The following is a 19,037-nucleotide window of genomic DNA, read 5'->3' as shown; positions in this document are numbered from 1 at the left end:
AAGCACTTCACCTAGGTACAAAAATGTCCGGCAACCTTTCCTTCCAGTGAAGAAATATCTATCAAACGCAAAAATCAATAACGTGCAGCATAAATTCATGCAACCCCCTGTCCCTCAATTATCTAATGGTGCATCTCTAAGAAAGATGACCAAAACCTTCCTTCAGGCTCGCCAACTTTCAGGGTGGGAAGGAGCGTCCTCAAGGCCAGTTATCACTGGATATTATTTTTTTGCCATTGGGCTATTCGCCAATGTTTTCTTAAAAAGAGAACATAAGCATGGGATATTTTTTTGAATTTTGTTTTGAATTTTTTTGAAAGTATATCGACTGTTGGCTTTTTTACGGAGGAAGGAAAACCCAGGAGAAAAAAATGGCCTAGAGAAAACCCTCGCAGCACAGGAGAGAGCCAACAAGCAACAGCGCTCGATCTCACCACTAAACCCCCTCCATATACATACTCCAATGTATCTTGAGTGAGTTGCGCTGTAATCTGAGGAGTCGAGTTGGGACAGTTAGGCGCTAGAAACTGCACAAAATATGCTGTGTCGCTATTTTCATGTTAAAAGTCAACCCTGTGATTAAAGTCCTTGTTATTGGATCCGTAATCCATGTTAGTTCGCAATCACGAGTGCAACATTAAGTATTAGCATGCGCAGCTCAGTTAAGTAAGTGAAGCGGGGTAGATAGAATGGTACCATAACATTCGTCTCTCACCTCTGGGGACGGCTGCTTTGATTCAATCCTGCAGGACTTGGCATTTCAAGCGAGTAGGGATTGTTAGCACTCTCTCTTAATTTGAGGGTTTGTCATAGGTTTCCCAGTTTTTCTCTTTCCAAAATACCTAACACGCTATATTCTAATTCGATCAGTGTGACCTAGCCGTGATCCCAGAGGTTGTTTTAGGGTTCGATCTGTAAGTTCTGCCATGCCCTGACTTCGATCAGCCCAGAGGTTGTTCAAGGGTTTGATCTGTGAGTTCTGCGTTTCGCGCAACCACGAGTTAAAAAGGTGTAAACTTGGCCAAAAACTATCAAAACCATGGGTATAGTGCTTTTTGCCCCGTCAAACTCCTCTATTTAAAAAATTCCATAAATTAATTTTTAAGAACATCGGGTGAAAAAAACCAGGCCAAAATCGATCAAAATGATGAACTACACTTTCTTTCTAGACTTTCATCCTAGAATACAAATGTATAAGGACATATATTTCTAATCATTATAGGATAATGAGTAAACGAGGGAGAAAGAGAACAAATAAATGGAGTGACATAGGGAAAAGAGGAGTGAGGATGGAGAAGGCATGGGGAGGAAGAGAGAGGGGAAGGTATAGAAGGTGGGAAGGGAGAGGAGGTGGGAATGGATGAATAGGAGAACGAGAGAGAGATTGAGGTATACGAGAAAGGAAAGAAAAGCAGAGACAATGCTTTACCCCAGCTGTACCACACCCTACAGCCCATGCTTCCCAAACAAGTGTTGTTACTTTACTACAGACTCTATGATAGTTACATAGTTATACCATATATTCTCAGTGCCTACAATGCACAAACTTCCCAAAGAAGTGTCGTTACTTTACTACAGACTCTATGTTAGTTACATAGTTATACCATATATTCTCAGTGCCTACAATGCCAGACTTCTGACCCTGAATGATTTCGAAGCAAAACTTGTATCCCGAATTAGTGACTACTTCTAATATTATTTGTTTAAAAGTGTTAACGTTTGATCAAAAATAAATGAAATGTTACGTCTTGTGTCGAAAATCAATGTAGTCACACATACGTTTTTTAGTACATAGAACTGGAGGTACCTATTGCTAATGCTGTATAGTAATATTACGTAATTTAATCATCATTTTATAATAGTATATTAATAGACGTCTTGCACTAACAGGTCACGTGACCCCATCCCCCTTCAAAATAACGAGCAAATGAGTCAAAATGATCTCCATAAGTGAAAAGAGCACCTCAACTTTAGTGAGAGGGCGAAGTTTCAGCTCGAAATGTTGACTATAGGATAAATAACATTAAATATGAAATCAAACATTTTAAAAGGATTTGTATGTGAAAAATGTTGGCTGATAAGCTTTTGCCATGCAGCGTATTTCCCCATACGAACCCTCATAAAATTGCTGTTTGCTTCGGTTCGAAGAATAGAAGCAAAATATTGTTTTCACGGTTCGCCTAATATGGAGAGTGGTTGCCATGGAGATAATGACGCAACGAACGGCAAAAGGCGGGCTTTCGCAGGCGAAGGGTTTCATTCTAGCCTGACTGCAAGGTTAAGCACGGCACACTAATTTTGTCTTGCTTTTATTTGACGTTGTTTTTCGCTTTTCTCTTTTTCTTGACACAAGCTTTCATTCTATCATCGAGGTCTTTATTTTTCCAAGCATTATTTGACTGCAAGTATGGATACAAAACTACAAGAAGAGATAGAGAGACAACAGAACACATTGATGACTAAGCTTGTCGAAGTGATGGACACTAAGATGAACCATTTGAAGAGAGAGTTAGAGACTATTTCGGGCACCGCACACGAAGCCCAGATGAATGAAATCAAACGAATAAAGTTCACTGAGCCTCGTTCATTCAAGAAGAAAGGTCACGAGCACCAATTCAAGCATAACGAACAAGTAAAGCAGACTGTCGTCGAGGCCCGAGAGGCTGTTCAAGCAAGAAAACACGAGGCTTGCCTTACGAAGCTGGAAGAAGGTATTGCTTTAATCGACCAACGACAGAAGCTAATCCTTTTAGCTGACAAGTCAGAATACGGGTGGAAGACCGTAGGCGAATACGTAGAGAATGAACTCGCCGAGGATGACGATGATGCAAAAAAGATCAAAAAAGCTGAAAAAGAAGCTCAAAGAAAAGTAGTCGAAGCCCGCGCAACCAAAGCAGGCAGGAACCGCAATGCTTGGTTCAGAAGAGCTCCTAGAACCGCCCCTACAGCTACAGTTACCAACCCAACAGCCAACAGTTTTGTTTCTCAGGCAGCTTTACCCATCGTGGGTCCAGGTCGAGGATATTCACACTACCCTGGAGCTTATAATGCAAAGAGAAGCGGGTTGTGTTTCAGTTGTGGTAAACCGGGGCATTGGCGAGGTGAATGCCCACTGATAGTAACCGAAGGGTCTACTCCTCAAGCAGGAAACAAAAAGTTAAGTATGCCTGATTTTTCCTTGTTAGTTGATTCGGAGGGAATAAAAGATGGGCAAGAGTGTTTTCGCACAGGCTGGGAGAGCGAATTTAGTGACGATATTGTTATAGAGAACGATGAGCAAGCAATGGCAGATTTCCTAGAGTTTGATCAAACTCATGAGCAGGTGAGAGGAAATCTCAAACGACATGTCGCTGAATGGGAGGCGTTAGAAGTCACTCAACCGGTGTTAGAGATTGTTAAATCGGGTTACAAACTACCTTTAATAACTCTCCCTGAGCCTACAGTGCTAAGGAATAATAAGTCGGCTTTAGACAATCAGGTTTTTGTCACAGAAGCTATAACAGATTTACTAACTTGTGGTAGCATCGATAGGGTGGATTACCAACCAAAAGTTGTAAATGCCTTGTCCGTTTCCATTCGCGATGATGGAAAGAAGCGATTAGTTCTAGATTTAAGGCATGTTAACCCACACCTCTATAAATATAAGTTTCGGTGCGAAGACGTAGAAACAGCTAAACAGCTTTTTCAAAGGGGGTTCTTTCTCTATACTTTCGATATCAAGAGTGCTTACCATCACGTTGAAATTTTTGAACCTCATCGATCCTATTTAGGTTTTCGATGGTTCTATAAGGGTAAGTTACAGTATTTTATTTTCAATGTATTACCATTCGGTTTATCGACGGCTCCGTATTTGTTTACTAAAATGCTCAAACCAGTGGTGAGTTCATGGAGGGGTTCGGGTAAGGCCGTCTGTATGTTTTTAGACGATGGAATAGGAGGCCATCGCTCTTTGGAGTCTGCAACATCTGATGCTGCATCCGTTCGCGAGCATCTATCTCGACTAGGTTTTATCCTCAGTGACACTAAGTGCGACTGGGAACCTAAGTTAGTGCAAACCTGGTTGGGACACGTTTTTAACATGTCAGAAAATCGCCTGTATGTCACAGAAAAAAGGGTAAATAAGCTCAAAGATTCAGTAGCGCGCATCCTCACAGGTCCCAACACAATACAAGCCAAGCAGCTAGCGGGGGTTGTGGGTCAGATTATTTCCATGTCAAAAGCCATTGGGCCAAAGGTTTACCTGCACACTCGACATATGTATTATGCTTTAGAGACCAGGTGGTCCTGGAATTCCGTCGTCCACCTAACTTCGCGCGTTTTGGAGGAATTGTCCTTTTGGACCAATAACGTAAGCCAACTTAATGGTACAGAATTGTTTGAAGAACCTCGGAAATTCGATTCCGTGATTTATTCCGACGCTTCTGGGCGTGGTTATGGGGGGTTCGCTATATCAGCAGGAAATAAATTAGTTTGCCACGGGCTTTGGGATGGAGCTGAGAGAAACAAAAGCTCAACTTGGCGTGAAGCCAAAGCAATTGACAACATGATACAGTCCCTTGCAAACACGTTACAGGGGCACAATATACAATGGTACACCGACAATAAAAATGTCGTAAGCCTTATCCATAGGGGAAGCATGAACCCAGAGTTACAGGCAGTTGCTGAGCAAATCGCAGATGCTTGTTCGGTCAATAGTATATCAGTAAATCCAGTTTGGGTTCCAAGGCAACAGAATCAATTGGCTGATTATGTAAGTAAGCTTAATGACGTGGACGACTGGGGCATAAGCATGCCTATATATAAGTGGCTCAATAACATGTGGGGCCCGTTCACCATTGATCGATTTGCATCTTGGTATAATACCAAATGTACCAGATTTAATTCCAGGTTTTGGAATCCTGGTTGCGAGAACGTAGACGCATTCGCGCAAAATTGGGGCTCAGAGAACAACTGGGTTGTATCACCTCCAAGCCAGACCATCAGAGCCTGGAGACATTTTTACATCTGCAAAGCTAAGGGAGCTATGATTGTCCCCCTTTGGAAGGGAGCGGTTTTTTGGCCATGCCTATGCCCAGATGGCACTCATTTGTCAAAGCATATCACAGACTGGGTGGGAATCCCGGACTATCATGTCCCAGCAACTGTTCCCGGGCGTTGTTTCAACACATTGTTTAAGGGTACGAAACTGAGCTTCAGGCTCATAGCTGTATTTATAGATTACAGTCGCCCGATAACGAGAACGAATGACAGAGGCTTTTGCATGTCTTTTAATGGTATATGCGACAACTGCGTTCTGACTGGTTAGCACTTATTTGCGCAGGCTAATGACGCCGTCATGGCTTACTACAGGAGTAGTTCTAGCCCACAAGTGGCTTATTTCAGGAGTATTTTTAGCCCGCAGGTGGCTTACTACAGTAGTATTTTTAGCCCACAGGTGGTTTCCTTGTCTAAAATGCATCCTGTTCAACTCAGAAGTTTGTACAACAGTTTTGTACATTATAAAGTGCATGCTGTCAACTCACAGGTGGCTTTTTTACATACACTTACAATAATATGAAATAACATGATGGGCTACACTAGGCTAGGCGCGTTTATAACCCACAGGTTGTTGTAAGTCAGGATCGTTATCATCCTCAAACAGACGCAAGCGAATCTGACTAAGGTTCAGTTTAGGTTTAAAGAAGTTTTTATTTCTTTATTTTATTCCACAGGTATGAACATCTTTAATTTTGGGGAGTGGAAGGAACTACAAGATCGAGTAAGAGACGACCCAAGTTTGGTCCGATTGCATGACATTCTTAAGAAGTCTGCTATTTGCGCTAAAGCAGACGGGACTGTTCGTAATTACGTTTATTCGTTAAATCGCTGGGTAGTATTTGCAAAAAGGAAAAGTTTTACAGTTTTCCCAGCTTCGGCCGTAGATGTTGCCCTGTTTTTCGGATTTTTGTCAGATAATTTCGCCTCCGCATCAGTTATTGAAACCAGTTACTGTGCTTTGAAGTGGGTACACGATTTGGCTGGGGTACCTAACCCTGTAGTTAATCCCTTTGTTAAGAATGTGATCGAGGGGTCTAAAAGGCAGCACGCCAAACCTACAGTTAAGAAAACGCCGATTTTTTGTGACGCACTTCGTTTGTGCTGTTCTAAGTATCAGCTAGATAACACCTTAACTGTTCGTAGAGATATCGCTATGGCTCTACTGCTATACGCCGGTTTCTTTAGGTTTAGTGAACTAGCCTCCCTCAGAGTTAGAGATGTCACAATTTGTGATTCACACGTGACCATCCAGGTCACACAGAGTAAAACAGATCAGTATAGAAAGGGTCAGGAAGTAGTCATTAGTAGGACAGGCAATCCCACTTGTCCAGTTTACAATTTGGAAAAATATATTCAATTGGCAGGCATCACGGGGCTCGGTTCAAACCCAGATTATGTGTTTAAACCTATAGTTAAGACTAGCAGGGGTTTTATGCTTGTTCATAAAAGCAAGCCGTTAAGTTACACTAGAGCTAAGGAATCCATTATCGGTTTGGTTAAACAGTTTGCTGGAAATGATGCAAATCTTTCGTTACATTCGTTCAGGGCAGGTGGAGCTACGTCAGCTGCTAACGCCCGAGTTTCAGACCGTTGTTGGAAGCGACACGGTCGATGGAAGTCAGAGTCCGCTAAGGATGGGTATGTGGAGGATTCTATTGAGAATCGGTTACTTGTTTCAAAGTCTTTAGGCTTATAACTACCCCTATTCATTTTCATTTTGTCCCGTTCTTTGGTCAGTTTCTAATTGCATGCCAGCAGTCAGCTTCCAATGTATCAGAATAAAGTTGTTTGAGTGTTTGATGGTCCAGGGATACAGTAGGGAATAGGGAAAACTTGCTGTTTGCTTCGGTTCGAAGAATAGAAGCAAAATATTGTTTTCACGGTTCGCCTAATATGGAGAGTGGTTGCCATGGAGATAATGACGCAACGAACGGCAAAAGGCGGGCTTTCGCAGGCGAAGGGTTTCATTCTAGCCTGACTGCAAGGTTAAGCACGGCACACTAATTTTGTCTTGCTTTTATTACTTTTAAGAATCGTTGTAAACATCTTAGGACCTTTCTCCCTCAAGGTCTTTTTTCGCCTAACACTGCATTCGGGAGGGACCAGGTTTCCTCCTAAAAAGGGGGTTTTGCCTGGCGGGCAGTAGGCGAGCTTCTACCAAAGATAATCCCTCAAACGGGTCTTGTACACAACAACAAAATGATTTAATAAACGGAGCCTGCAGTATGCCTTTGTTGGCGGGGCAATATATCGGAACAATGTGTGCCGACTGTCCAGCTTTCTAATTGCATGCCAGCAGTCAGCTTCCAATGTATCAGAATAAAGTTGTTTGAGTGTTTGATGGTCCAGGGATACAGTAGGGAATAGGGAAAACCATTCAATTTCATATCTAATGCCATTTCGTCTGTTTCACTTGTTAAGAGCTGAAACTCCGTCTCCCAACTAATGCCGAGATGCTTTTAATTTTAATTTTGACAAAACTACTCGTTTCAAGGGAGGCAGGGTCACGTGACCTTCTAGTGCAAGTCGTCAGTTAAAGTTTCAATGATGAAAATTAATCTAATTACTACTACATACTCCACAGTGCAACCCCCCTCCCCGGCACACACACACATATTTATCCTATATACAGAAATAAGTAGTGCAGTTTTCGTATGACTGTGAAAAATTCACGGCGCGGACACGGTCACGCCAAGGTCAGGGCAATGCCAGACCAATCACATTGCGCATGAAAAAATCAGCCAATTAAAATTCCAGAAAGCATCACGGTCACGGCACCTCACGCTTACGTTACTGAGCTTTTCACAGTCATACGAAAACTGCACTAAATAGTGCACTGCGTTGTGATCAGGCTATTATTAGGGACTTTAAGATCTACAACGGCGACGTCAACCGGTAGTGTAAATAATATCTCTTTGGGGTTCTTTTCATTGAAGATTTCATTCAAATCATTGTCAGTATAAAGTCAACTCATCCACAGGGAAGACAGATCTTAAAGACTCGAAACGCAAAAGTGAAGTAATTTACACTTCCGGTTGACGTCGCCGTCGCAGATTTTGCGATTCTTAAAGTCCCTATGTTACTATGGCAAGACGTTGTTTCAGTCCAGCTTGAAGTTCACTGAGTCTATTTATTTTACAATGGGTGCGTTCGAGTTAGAGCATTTGTTTTTATTTGTTGCGTGAGAATAGATTTACAGCGCAACGCGGCGCAGTAGTATGACCAAATTTAATGACTTTTATACACGTGCTCTCGTACGTTAAACCGACAAATAAGGCGTGTAAAAGCTCGTTTGACAGCAAAAAACACGTGCATAGAAGCATGTGAATACATTAAATGTAGTCATACTTTTGCGAGTTGCGCTGTAATGTGTAATGTGTGGAGACGAGATGACTGTTCGTCTTTTTTTTTAATCGGTTGAGTAATGGAGTTTCCTTTCTACCAAAATGTTTCTTTGTCATTTTTCACTTCTGTGGTTTGCATTCATTCCCAAATGAACCAAGTAACCAAAGACATGGCAGCCAATGGTGCACAGAACTCTTTCTATAAACACAGGAACGTTGTTGGTAAATTACAACACAAAAATAAAACAAGCTCTTTCATTTTATTTCAAACATTGAATCCCGTTCGAATTCGAATGACGTTTAAAAAAGGGTTGTCAATGGATGCAGTGCGCATGTCTCCAGGCATCTCTCAAAGATAACAATTATAGGAGGTATGGTTAATTAGAAAGGAAGACACTAACCTTGCACACTACTTGTTGATCGCGTACTTCACTTCATCTTTTGTTTGATCCCATCCATAAGTTATTACAGCCTTGAAAACATCCACCACAAGTTGGGGGAAATACTCAAGGAACACGAAGTCCTCCAGTAACATTTGTCTGAATGGTCCTGGTCTTGTATCCGCAGAGACGTGTGAGTAGGCATTACGTATGAATCGCACTAGTTCTATTACAGAGGAAGTATCGTAAGTCCTTCGCCTTGTTGTAGTCATTTCTCTGTAAATAAATGGCATGTTTGCATACCTCGGGTCATTCCACGTCCCATATCTGATTATCGAACCGACGTTGTTTTGCAGGTCTGTCTCGACTGTAGTTAAAGGATGAGTTCTTCTAGCACGTGGGCATTCAAATTCTGGCTGATTACCAACAGCACAAAGAACATCTATCTTTTTCTCTTTCGACCAGAACAATGGATACTGTAGTGCGTCTTTTGCTGTTGGCCTGTCGATGATATTCACCTCGTCAGCGAGCATATTCTTCACGAGATCAGTGGCTTCAGGAGAAAGAGAGCTATCCCATCCTTCCATTTTTGCATTCACTACGTTAGACTTCGTTTCAAAAGCAACTTGAGATTCTGCTTTATCAGCATAATCCACTGGAGAAAATGGGTGCCTTTGAACTGACAAAATGTAATGAAGTAGTAATCCACAGGAAAACAAGTCCGATGACTTGGTGTGGTTTCCAGACTTGAGTACTTCTGGAGCAATCCAGCATCTTGTACCAGCATTCGTGCCATACACCGTAGTTTTACCCAGAATATCAATACATTGGCTTAGACCAAAATCGGCAATCTTCAAGCATAGTTTTGGGTATCTTTTGTAGAGAATATTGGTCGGCTTAAGATCGCGATGAATTATATTCTGCTCGTGCAAGAACTTCATTCCCGAAACTACATCTCTACAGAGTTCAACAGCTTTGTTGGCGCTAAAGAACTCTTTAAGGTAATTGTCAAGATTTCCTTCCATAAGTTCCAAAACTACGAAAGAAAAATGACTTTTCTCGTAGAAATGCAAATAACGAACTACTTGTTCGCAGTCTGCAAGTTTAGTGAGATTTGTAATTTCTCGTTTGTCTTCTGGTCCATTCATTCGCAAAGTCTCGACACGCTTAATCGCCACTTCTCTTCCGTCTTTTTCATTGATGCCTGCAAAAACGAGACCATAAGATCCACTCCCTATGTTGTCTTTGTGAAACCAAAACGAATCAATCACATCAATTTCTTGTCGTCTGGCAACCTTGGCTAGTCTATCCTCATACTTATTGGAAATCGAAGTCCAAGGAATGACTACCGCAATCGTATTGATATCTATAGGTTTTGTCAGGAGGTCTCTCAGTACAGTACACGTTTCTGCTATGTCCACACAAGACTTGCCTGATGCATCGACACTTCTAGGATCAGCTCCATAACAAAGTAGCAGGTGAGCGATTTCATAGTGGACAGAATCTTGGACTTCACTGGTCATAAACTGTTCTTCATTCATCACCAATTCATCGTCATCAAGACTTAGTCCAGTGCCCTGGGTATCTGCCGGAAATTCTGCAATCAAATTTATGCAGCAAAAGCGAAGTCCAGTACTTATTGTGGTGGTCGAAAAAGTTCTGGATTTCAAGAAGTCTTGCACAAGTACTGACTTCCAATGGTTTCTTGTTGAATCGTCTTTACAGATAGAATTCAGAAGAGAAACGAAGATGGTCTCAGATTGAGTGCAGTTTTCCTCACAGGCCACGTCAACTAATGCCTTAGAAAGAAGGTAGTCTCCAGACTGGACCAAACTGCTTAAAACAGAATCACCATGCTGGTCAACTGTCCACGGATCAAGTCTTTTTTCAATAGCTGTTTTCCAAAATAGTTTTGGATCTTCTGTGACGTCTGGATACAAACCATTTGGACTTATATATAGGTTTCTTTTGTTCGCTGCCACGAGAAGAGCTGAACGCCCTGATGAATCCACATCGTTTGGGTTTGCTCCAGCATCTAACAAGAGCTTGACAGCACTCCATGTTTGGCACAGATATAATGGGGTTTCCTCGTTTTCATTTCTAGGATTCAGTTTCACTCCACGTTTCACGAGGTTCTGTAGGATCTCTTTTAAAAGTGTCTCAAAAGTATAATTTGCAGCGATATTACTGGTGTAATCTTGAGGTGATCTTAATACAAGGGATGCCCAAAGGTGAACTGGTGAGTTAAGATTCCTATCAGGTTTGTTAACAATGTTTCCTTTTGTAGGAAAAACTTGCAAAAGTTTCATGGTTTCTTGAAGCATATCTCCTTTTTCTCTAGAATCTTTCTCTAGAATCTCCTTAAAAAGCTTCATCATCAGATGATAAAACGATTCTTCACTAATTCTTGACGTTTCTTCTGTACTGAAACCACGTTCCACAAGAAAGGTGCAGACTTGTACCAGCGTCTTGAACGGCGATAGATTTATACTTGAACTCGATAGAGCAATCACACCATACGAGCAAGGTGTCTGACCTTCTTGGTTTTTTATGTCAAATGATGCTCCTAACTCGAATAGTTTGTAGCACATATTCATTACAATATCTTGAGGTATGTCAAACAATGGCAAACGAGTGACATAGTGTAGCGCAGTATTTCCATGTAAATCGGCACTGCTTGGATCAGCACCAAGTTCAACTAACAACTGAAGAACTTTTAACGTATCTTGGTTTTTCCGGTCGCCCTCTAACATCATCACAATCTCTTTTAATTTCTTGCGAGAGCTACTATAGAAATCAAGAAGCTTTTCACACACAGATGCTAAACCTATGACTGTACTCAAAGTGGAGACAGTTGAATTAGACACGGGTACTAATGGCATTTTGCTAAACATTAAGTTTAACAATGTCTTTACAATCTCGTTCTTTTTTACTCCATTTTTGATAAGGAGGGCCAAGTGTTTAGACACAGCACCTACATTTACTAAAGAAAAATGTAACACGACATTTTCGATTATAAATGTAAAGATATTGACATTGAAATTGTCTTTCAAGTTCGAATATACATGATTCATTTTACGAAGAATATAACCAAATGTAGCTGGGTATTTCCAAGCATAAAACAGTGGAATCCTACCATCGCAGTCTCTGATGTTTACCAAAGCATTTCCATTCTCAATCAATGCACGAACCACCTTTTCGTTGTTACTTTGTTCGACGGCATAAAACAAAGCAGTTTTGCCAAGATTGTAGGTTTTATTGACATCAGTACCAGCATCAATCAATGCACAAACCACATTTTCGTTGTTGCTTTGCTGGACGGCATAAAACAAAGCAGTTTTGCCAAAATTGTCAGTTTTATTGACATCAGCACCGGCAGCAATCAATGCACGAACCACATTTTCGTTGTTGCTTTGTTCGACGGCATAAAGCAAAGCAGTTTTGCCAAAATTGGCAGTTTTATTGACATCAGCACCGGCATCAATCAATGCACGAACCACATTTTCGTTGTTGCTTTGCTGGACGGCATAAAACAAAGCAGTTTTGCCAAAATTGGCAGTTTTATTGACATCAGCACCGGCATCAATCAATGCACGAACCACATTTTCGTTGTTGCTTTGCTGGACGGCATAAAACATAGCAGTTTTGCCAAAATTGTCAGTTTTATTGACATCAGCACCGGCAGCAATCAATGCACGAACCACATTTTCGTTGTTGCTTTGTTCGACGGCATAAAACAAAGCAGTTTTGCCAAAATTGTCAGTTTTATTGACATCAGCACCGGCAGCAATCAATGCACGAACCACATTTTCGTTGTTGCTTTGCTGGACGGCATAAAACAAAGCAGTTTTGCCAAAATTGGCAGTTTTATTGACATCAGCACCGGCATCAATCAATGCACGAACCACATTTTCGTTGTTGCTTTGCTGGACGGCATAAAACAAAGCTGTTTGGCCAAGATCATCAGTTTTGTTGACATCAGCACCGGCATCAATCAATGCACGAACCACATTTTCGTTGTTGCTTTGCTGGACGGCATAAAACAAAGCAGTTTTGCCAAAATTGGCAGTTTTATTGACATCAGCACCGGCATCAATCAATGCACGAACCACATTTTCGTTGTTGCTTTGCTGGACGGCATAAAACAAAGCAGTTTGGCCAAAATTGTCAGTTTTATTGACATCAGCACGGGCATCAATCAATGCACGAACCACATTTTCGTTGTTGCTTTGCTGGACGGCAAGAAACAGAATAGTTCTGCCATGTCTATCAGCTTTATTGACGTCCTTACCAGCATCAATCAATGCACGAACTACATTTTCGTTGTTACTTCGTTGGACAGAAAACAGAATAGATTTGCCATAGTCTATTTGTTTCATTGACATTAGTACCTCTTTTAATTAATGAACAAACCTTATCTTTGTTGTGAGGTCTTTGGACGACAGAACTCCAATGTCTGGCCTTTTAATGCCTTAAATACTCTTGTTTTGATTGTGTTCCTCAAGCTAAAGTTCAAAACCCTTGTATCTTATCTTTTTAATTTTGGATTGTTTGCGATTCTGTAAAACTAAACTTTTCTGTTACTTTTTTCTTGACTCAGTTGATCATTTCCTATCCTTACACCACTTGTGGATATTTCTTTGTAATGTTGGCTTTCTTTTCTTCAGTTCCACAGTGAACTAGAATAACAATCGGATAGTAGCTCTCAGTAGTAAATTATGAAAATTCTTTTGCAAAAATCAAATTAAGAGAGCCCTTTTGGCACCAGAACTTGTTCACACTTAGTTCTTGAGCACGGTGCTCGAGACAATTCTACCTGGCACGCCAAAATCCGAGAACAGGCACTGTGTTCCGATGTATGGCAATTTGTAAACTAACCCAAAGGATTGAGTGCGCATTTGATTTTCTTCAGCTCCATATTAAACTAGAAAAACAATGAATATTAGTGGTCATTCCTCACAAAGCTCAGGGCCCGGTTGTACGAAGAGTGGATAGCGCTATCCGACGGATAAATCTTATTCAGTGGATAAATTTATTGGACAACCAGAGCATCGTCTTATCCAGTGGATAAGGATTTATACATCTGATAGCGCTATCCATATTGCATGGGCACTCATGGAGTTAAATCTGGCTGTGACACATGTTACTTTTCTGTTAATTATCTCCAAACACTTGCAACAGCCATTTTCTTAAGGACGTTTATCAGCAAACAATCCAAGCAGTTTTTTTTTTTTAAATTGCTTGATGGAAGTACACAATATAATATTATTATTTGAAATTTTGCCAGAGGCAGGTAATTAACAAAAGAACACTAAGTCCCCTAAAGTAAATCACCCAAATCACCCAAATGGAAAATGGGTTTCACCGAGGACTTTGTTTACCTGTCAGATTGCGTGGAAGTTCACCCTTTTTGTGGTAAAAATACGCTAGCCCAAACAAGGAAAGCTGCCAAAAACAAAAATTGCTAAGCTTAAAGTTGAAAATTAGAAATATGAAATGTTATTTGACTACTAGTGTGGACTGTAAACTTTGGTATTATAAAGGTTTTTACAAAAAAAATTAATGAAAGAGGAGTCAGTACTTTTTGATAAGTATTGAACTGTATCTTTTCTGTTTTCTTTTTCTTTACTTTTTTATGGAGTAACTAAATTATTTCAAGCTGCTCGCAACAGTAACAAGTGGACCGCTGCATAATGATGTTTGGTTTTCTACTATACTTTATCGCGGAATTTCCAATTTTTGTATAAAATGAAGTATTTTCTTATAATTGATAAATATATTTTACTAGCTAGTGACTTCTCTTTTTAAATTTCCTTTACTTTACTGTTTTATGAATCCAAAAATATATATGTTACAACTGGACTGAACTTTATACACTTATTTCAGTAAAGTTAGTCACCTGAAAAGCTACAAAGCTGAGACCGACAAGGATTATGGGTAGATACATTTTACATGTTTCAACCGCTTGATAACTGTTGATGGACTTGTTGAGGCTAATCCTCAACAAGGGTATTAGTTAGTAACTCCAGAGTTCCCGCGTTTCTATTCCACGTTTTCTGTATTAATGTCCCGCAATCCTTTGCGCGGTATATGTTTACCATTTGCCTAAAGCAGTCTGCCGTCTGTCATGATATTTAGTGGAGGCTTTGATTATGATTGCTTGCTTTAATGATGATTAATTCGGCATACTTATTCTGGTGCTTAACTTGATACAATGTGTGTAGAGAGAGGGGAGAGAGAGTCATATTACATTTGTTACATAATAGAGCCTAATGTTGCGTGACAAGTATATATTATTACATCCCCCTTTCCATTAAAGAAAAAAAAAAACTAATTTTATGAAACGCTAAAAATTATCTTAATAGAAAAAAAATATCATATGTAATAACAGTAATACTACTTGCTCATGCTTGCAAGTGTCAAATTTTTTTTTCTTTTCTTTTTTTTGTCTTTAAACGTATCTGTTGGGCGGTCTTACGATTCTTCCACTTCGGGTAACTGTGGTCCCAGGTGCGTGGCTTCCGTTGTTTTCCAGAGGTTCTGCATTGCCTCTGGTCTCTGTTAGTTCTTGATATTCACTGGTAGGTTGCTCTGCCGCTGGGGGTGCTTCTCTGATGTGACACCTGTTGCGTCGAAGCTCACTTCCAGTTTGTGACGTCACTAAGTATGAGCGTGGTGCTTCAAGCTTTTCCTTGACGACTGCAGGCTCCCACTTCTTGGTCGAGGGATTCTGAATGGTGATGTTGGTACCTCTTGCTAGCTCGGGTAGAGGTCTGACATTACGATCGTGGTAGAACCTTTGGATTTCTTGTTTCTCCCTTAACCGGTCGGTTATTTGATCACTGTTGGCACTCCTGTTGATGGTGCGGGGTAGGTTATCTTGTAGCTTTCTTCCGAAAAGTAACTCAGACGGCGATGGGAGTTTATTGTCAATGGGTGTGGTGCGTAGACAAAGCAGTGCCATACTGGGATCCTGTCGTTTCTCGAGTGTCTTCATGAGAACACCTTTGACTGTTTTAACTTGATTTTCTATGAATCCATTTCCTTGTGGGTAGTGTGGAGAACTGGTTACGTGGTGGAAACCATATTCGTTGGCAAATTCTTGGAATGCTACACTGTCGTACTGAGGGCCGTTATCTGAGCGGACTATTTTTGGGATTCCCTGCTCGCTGAAGATTTGCTTCATCGCATTAATGACAGTTCTGCTATTACTCTGCCCTTTGGGTATCTTCCTGACGAATGGGTATTTGGAGTAAAAGTCAGAGATCAGAAGGTATTCAGAGTCGTGTAAGTGGAACAGATCAGTTCCTATGGTGTGCCACGGCCGAGGAGGTATCTCAGTTGGCAGCAACGGTTGTCTGGCATTAGATGCCTGATGTTGTTGGCAAATGGGGCATGATTGGGTAATCTTATCAATATCGTTGTTAAGGTTCTTCCAGTACACAGAAGTTCTGGCTCTGAGCTTTGTCTTTTCAGCTCCTTGGTGTGCTGCGTGAAGCTTTTGTAGAATGTCATTTTGAAGCGTTACGGGAATGATGATTCTTTTACCTTTTGTTAGTATTCCGTCATCTATTCCTAATTCGTCTCTGAATGACCAGTAAGGCTTTAGGCTCTTTGAGATTTCTTTGATGGTTGATGGCCAGCCTTCGTAGATGACTTGCTTGAGGGTGGCTAATTCTTGGTCTGCGCTGGTGTTTTCACGAATCTTCTCAATCATGGTCTTGCTAAATTGAGGGTACACCTCATGTACTTGGACTTCCATGTTTCCAATGGGATGGTGATCTTCTGGTGATAGACGTGAGAGTGCATCTGCTATCAACATGTCTTTGCCGGGTATGTACTTGATTTTCAGGTCGTATGGCTGCAATCTTAGTAGCATTCTCTGTAATCTGGGTGGTGCAGATATCAGATGCTTGAGGTGAATACTTTCTAGAGGTTTGTGGTCGGTAAACACTGTGAATGGTCGCCCGAATAGATAAGTATGAAATCTCTCACAACCGTATACTACTGCTAGAAGTTCCCTTTCGATGTTAGCGTATCTTGCTTCGGTTTCAGTTAGCGACTTGCTTGCAAAAGCGACTGGTTTGCCATCTTGGAGTAAGGATGCTCCAAGACCCTTGGTCGAGGCATCAACTTGTAGGGTTACTTCCTTTCTATCGTCGAAATATGTTAGGGTGGTTGTATCAGTGATAGACTTCTTTACTTGCTTAAATGCTGCTTGGTAGTTGGCGTTCCAAGTGAAGACTTGGTTATCTTTGAGTAGACCTCTTAAAGGTGCTGTAAGTGTGCTTAAGTTGGGTATGAAAGGACTCATGTAGGTTGCTAGTCCTAGGAAGGTTTGAAGATCTCGGCGGTCTCCTGGCTGTTTCATCTGCTTCAGGGCGGACACCTTTGCAGGGTCGGGCTGTATTCCAGCTTCGCTACAGATGATGCCATAGAATTTGATCTTATCTTGCTTTATGTGACATTTGTCTGGATTGAGCTTTAACCCAGTCTTCTCACATCTTTGGATCATGCTGTGCAAGTTTTGGTCATGTTCTTCTTCTGTTTGGCCATAGACTACTATGTCGTCGACGATTCCAATGACTCCCTTACAGCCTTCGAAGGTCTGGTCGATTTTGGATTGGAATACGTCTTGTGACATACGGAGGCCGAATGGCATTCTCAGAAACCGATACCTGCCAAACGGGGAGTTGAAAGTTGTTAGGTAACTTGATTCTTTGTCGAGGACGACGTTCCAGTATCCGCTTTTGGCATCTAGAATTGAAAAATGCTTGGCTCCGCTGAGTTTGGGAAGAATTTCTTCTAGTGTTGGCGTAACGTGGTGGTCACGTTGAATGGCGGCATTAAGATCTTTAGGATCCAGACATATTCTTATTCTACCGTTGGGTTTGCGTCTATAGACTAGGCTGTTAACCCATGCGGTGGGTTCACCTTCTCGGACCTTTGTGATTATTCCTTGTTCCATCATCTCGTCTAGCTCTAGCTTGATATCATCCTTAAGGCTGATTGGTACTCTTCTTGGTGGGTGAATCACAGGGGCTATGTTGGGGTTTAGCGTGATATGGTATTCGCCTTGGAATTTTCCGATGCCGTCGAAGCAGGTGGGGTATTTGGATAATAGCTGTGCTTTACTTTCTATCTTCTGGCTCGTAGCGTGGTTTGTATGACTTTGGTCGTGTGGTTGTTTGGCATCATCCTGTGTTTCCACAGAACAGTTCAGTGTAATTAGCCTTAAATCTAGTGCTGTTGGCAAGCCTATGATTGCACGGCCTGGCGCGTTGGTGATGTAGAAAGGTGCTTTGGTTTGCAATTTATTGTGTGTGCATTCTATATCATATATACCTAGTTGACCGATTTCTGATCCGCCGTATGCTGTGAGCTTTGTTGCTGATGGCTTTAGGGCTTTAGGTAGAGGGTTTCCGTCTGGACCAATTTCCTCCGGAAACATCTGTTTGAAAAGTCGGATTGGTAGGATGTTGGCTTGTGCTCCTGTGTCTACCTTGGCCTTCAAGTTTGCAGCTTGTGCGTTTCGCATGTTGGCCAATTGAACGCCTAGTGTTGCGTATACTTCATCTCTGGGTTTAGTATTGACGTTATCGACACTTATTGATTCAAAATTCAATGAGTCAAACTGTTCATGTAAATCATTTGTGTTCATCATCTCATGGACGCGCTTGTTTTTGTGACGTGCGTCTTGTGTGCTGTCTTGATATGATGGTTTTTTGTCTTGTGTCGTATGTTGGTTTGTGGGCTGTTGTGTGGACCTGTTCTTTTGGCGGCACATTTTACTCCAGTGGTTAGCTCTTGAGCAGTAATTGCATGTAGAGCCATATGCGGGACATTTTCGGTATTCATGAGTGTTAGCAGCAGGTAGGGGGACTCGCGATCGATGCCAAAGATATACGGGTTTAACTCGCGGATTTACGAAGACGGGTACAGCAGATTTACCGCAAACGGAGGTTAAAATATCTTATAAATATACGATGCACGAATGTAAGAAGTTCGTTAACGACTTTTGCATAATTTGTCTAAGACCTAAAGTTATCGTACCTAAGCCAGAACCCTTTTGGTGTTGTGGTAAAAAAATGCAAATAGAAGATGACACGTCAGCACAGTGTTACGAGTGTGGTAAGAATATTCGTAATGCCGTACCAAATGCTACCAAAGAGCAATATTACGCCAATGGAGGTCGTACGAAAACGCCATATAAGAGAATAAAATACTTCAGGGACTGGATGAGTCATATCCAAGGTTTACATCCGGTATATTTAAA

At 41.3% G+C, this 19,037-nt stretch overlaps 2 protein-coding genes across 3 annotated transcripts in view; one reads left to right on the top strand and one right to left on the bottom strand.

Moving 5' to 3' along the window:
* The first annotated feature begins 2,132 nt into the window (after positions 1–2,132).
* On the top strand, positions 2,133–7,296 carry LOC148906974 (uncharacterized). Its single transcript, XM_089036752.1, has 2 exons — positions 2,133–4,016; positions 5,712–7,296. Exons 1-2 carry the CDS (start codon positions 2,408–2,410, stop codon positions 6,731–6,733), a joined length of 2,631 nt encoding a protein of 876 aa, XP_088892878.1. The 5' UTR covers positions 2,133–2,407; the 3' UTR covers positions 6,734–7,296.
* LOC116296842 (uncharacterized) overlaps positions 7,039–19,037 on the bottom strand; it is a 36,926-nt gene continuing 24,927 nt past the window's right edge. For both annotated transcript variants that reach the window (XM_089036750.1, XM_089036749.1), the window contains 2 exons: positions 8,783–13,440; positions 7,039–8,580 (listed from right to left, as the gene is read on the bottom strand). In XM_089036750.1, coding sequence (XP_088892876.1) covers positions 8,791–13,146 — 4,356 coding nt within the window. In that variant the 5' untranslated portion in view covers positions 13,147–13,440 and the 3' untranslated portion in view covers positions 7,039–8,580; positions 8,783–8,790. The remainder of the gene's footprint in view (positions 8,581–8,782; positions 13,441–19,037) is intronic.

This window comes from Actinia tenebrosa, unplaced genomic scaffold (assembly GCF_029948245.1).
Source record: "Actinia tenebrosa isolate PJP-AT-01 unplaced genomic scaffold, QUT_ActTen_1.0 PGA_scaffold4__44_contigs__length_22323623, whole genome shotgun sequence".
Lineage (NCBI taxonomy): Eukaryota > Metazoa > Cnidaria > Anthozoa > Actiniaria > Actiniidae > Actinia > Actinia tenebrosa.
This window is presented reverse-complemented; position numbering and strand designations above follow the sequence as displayed.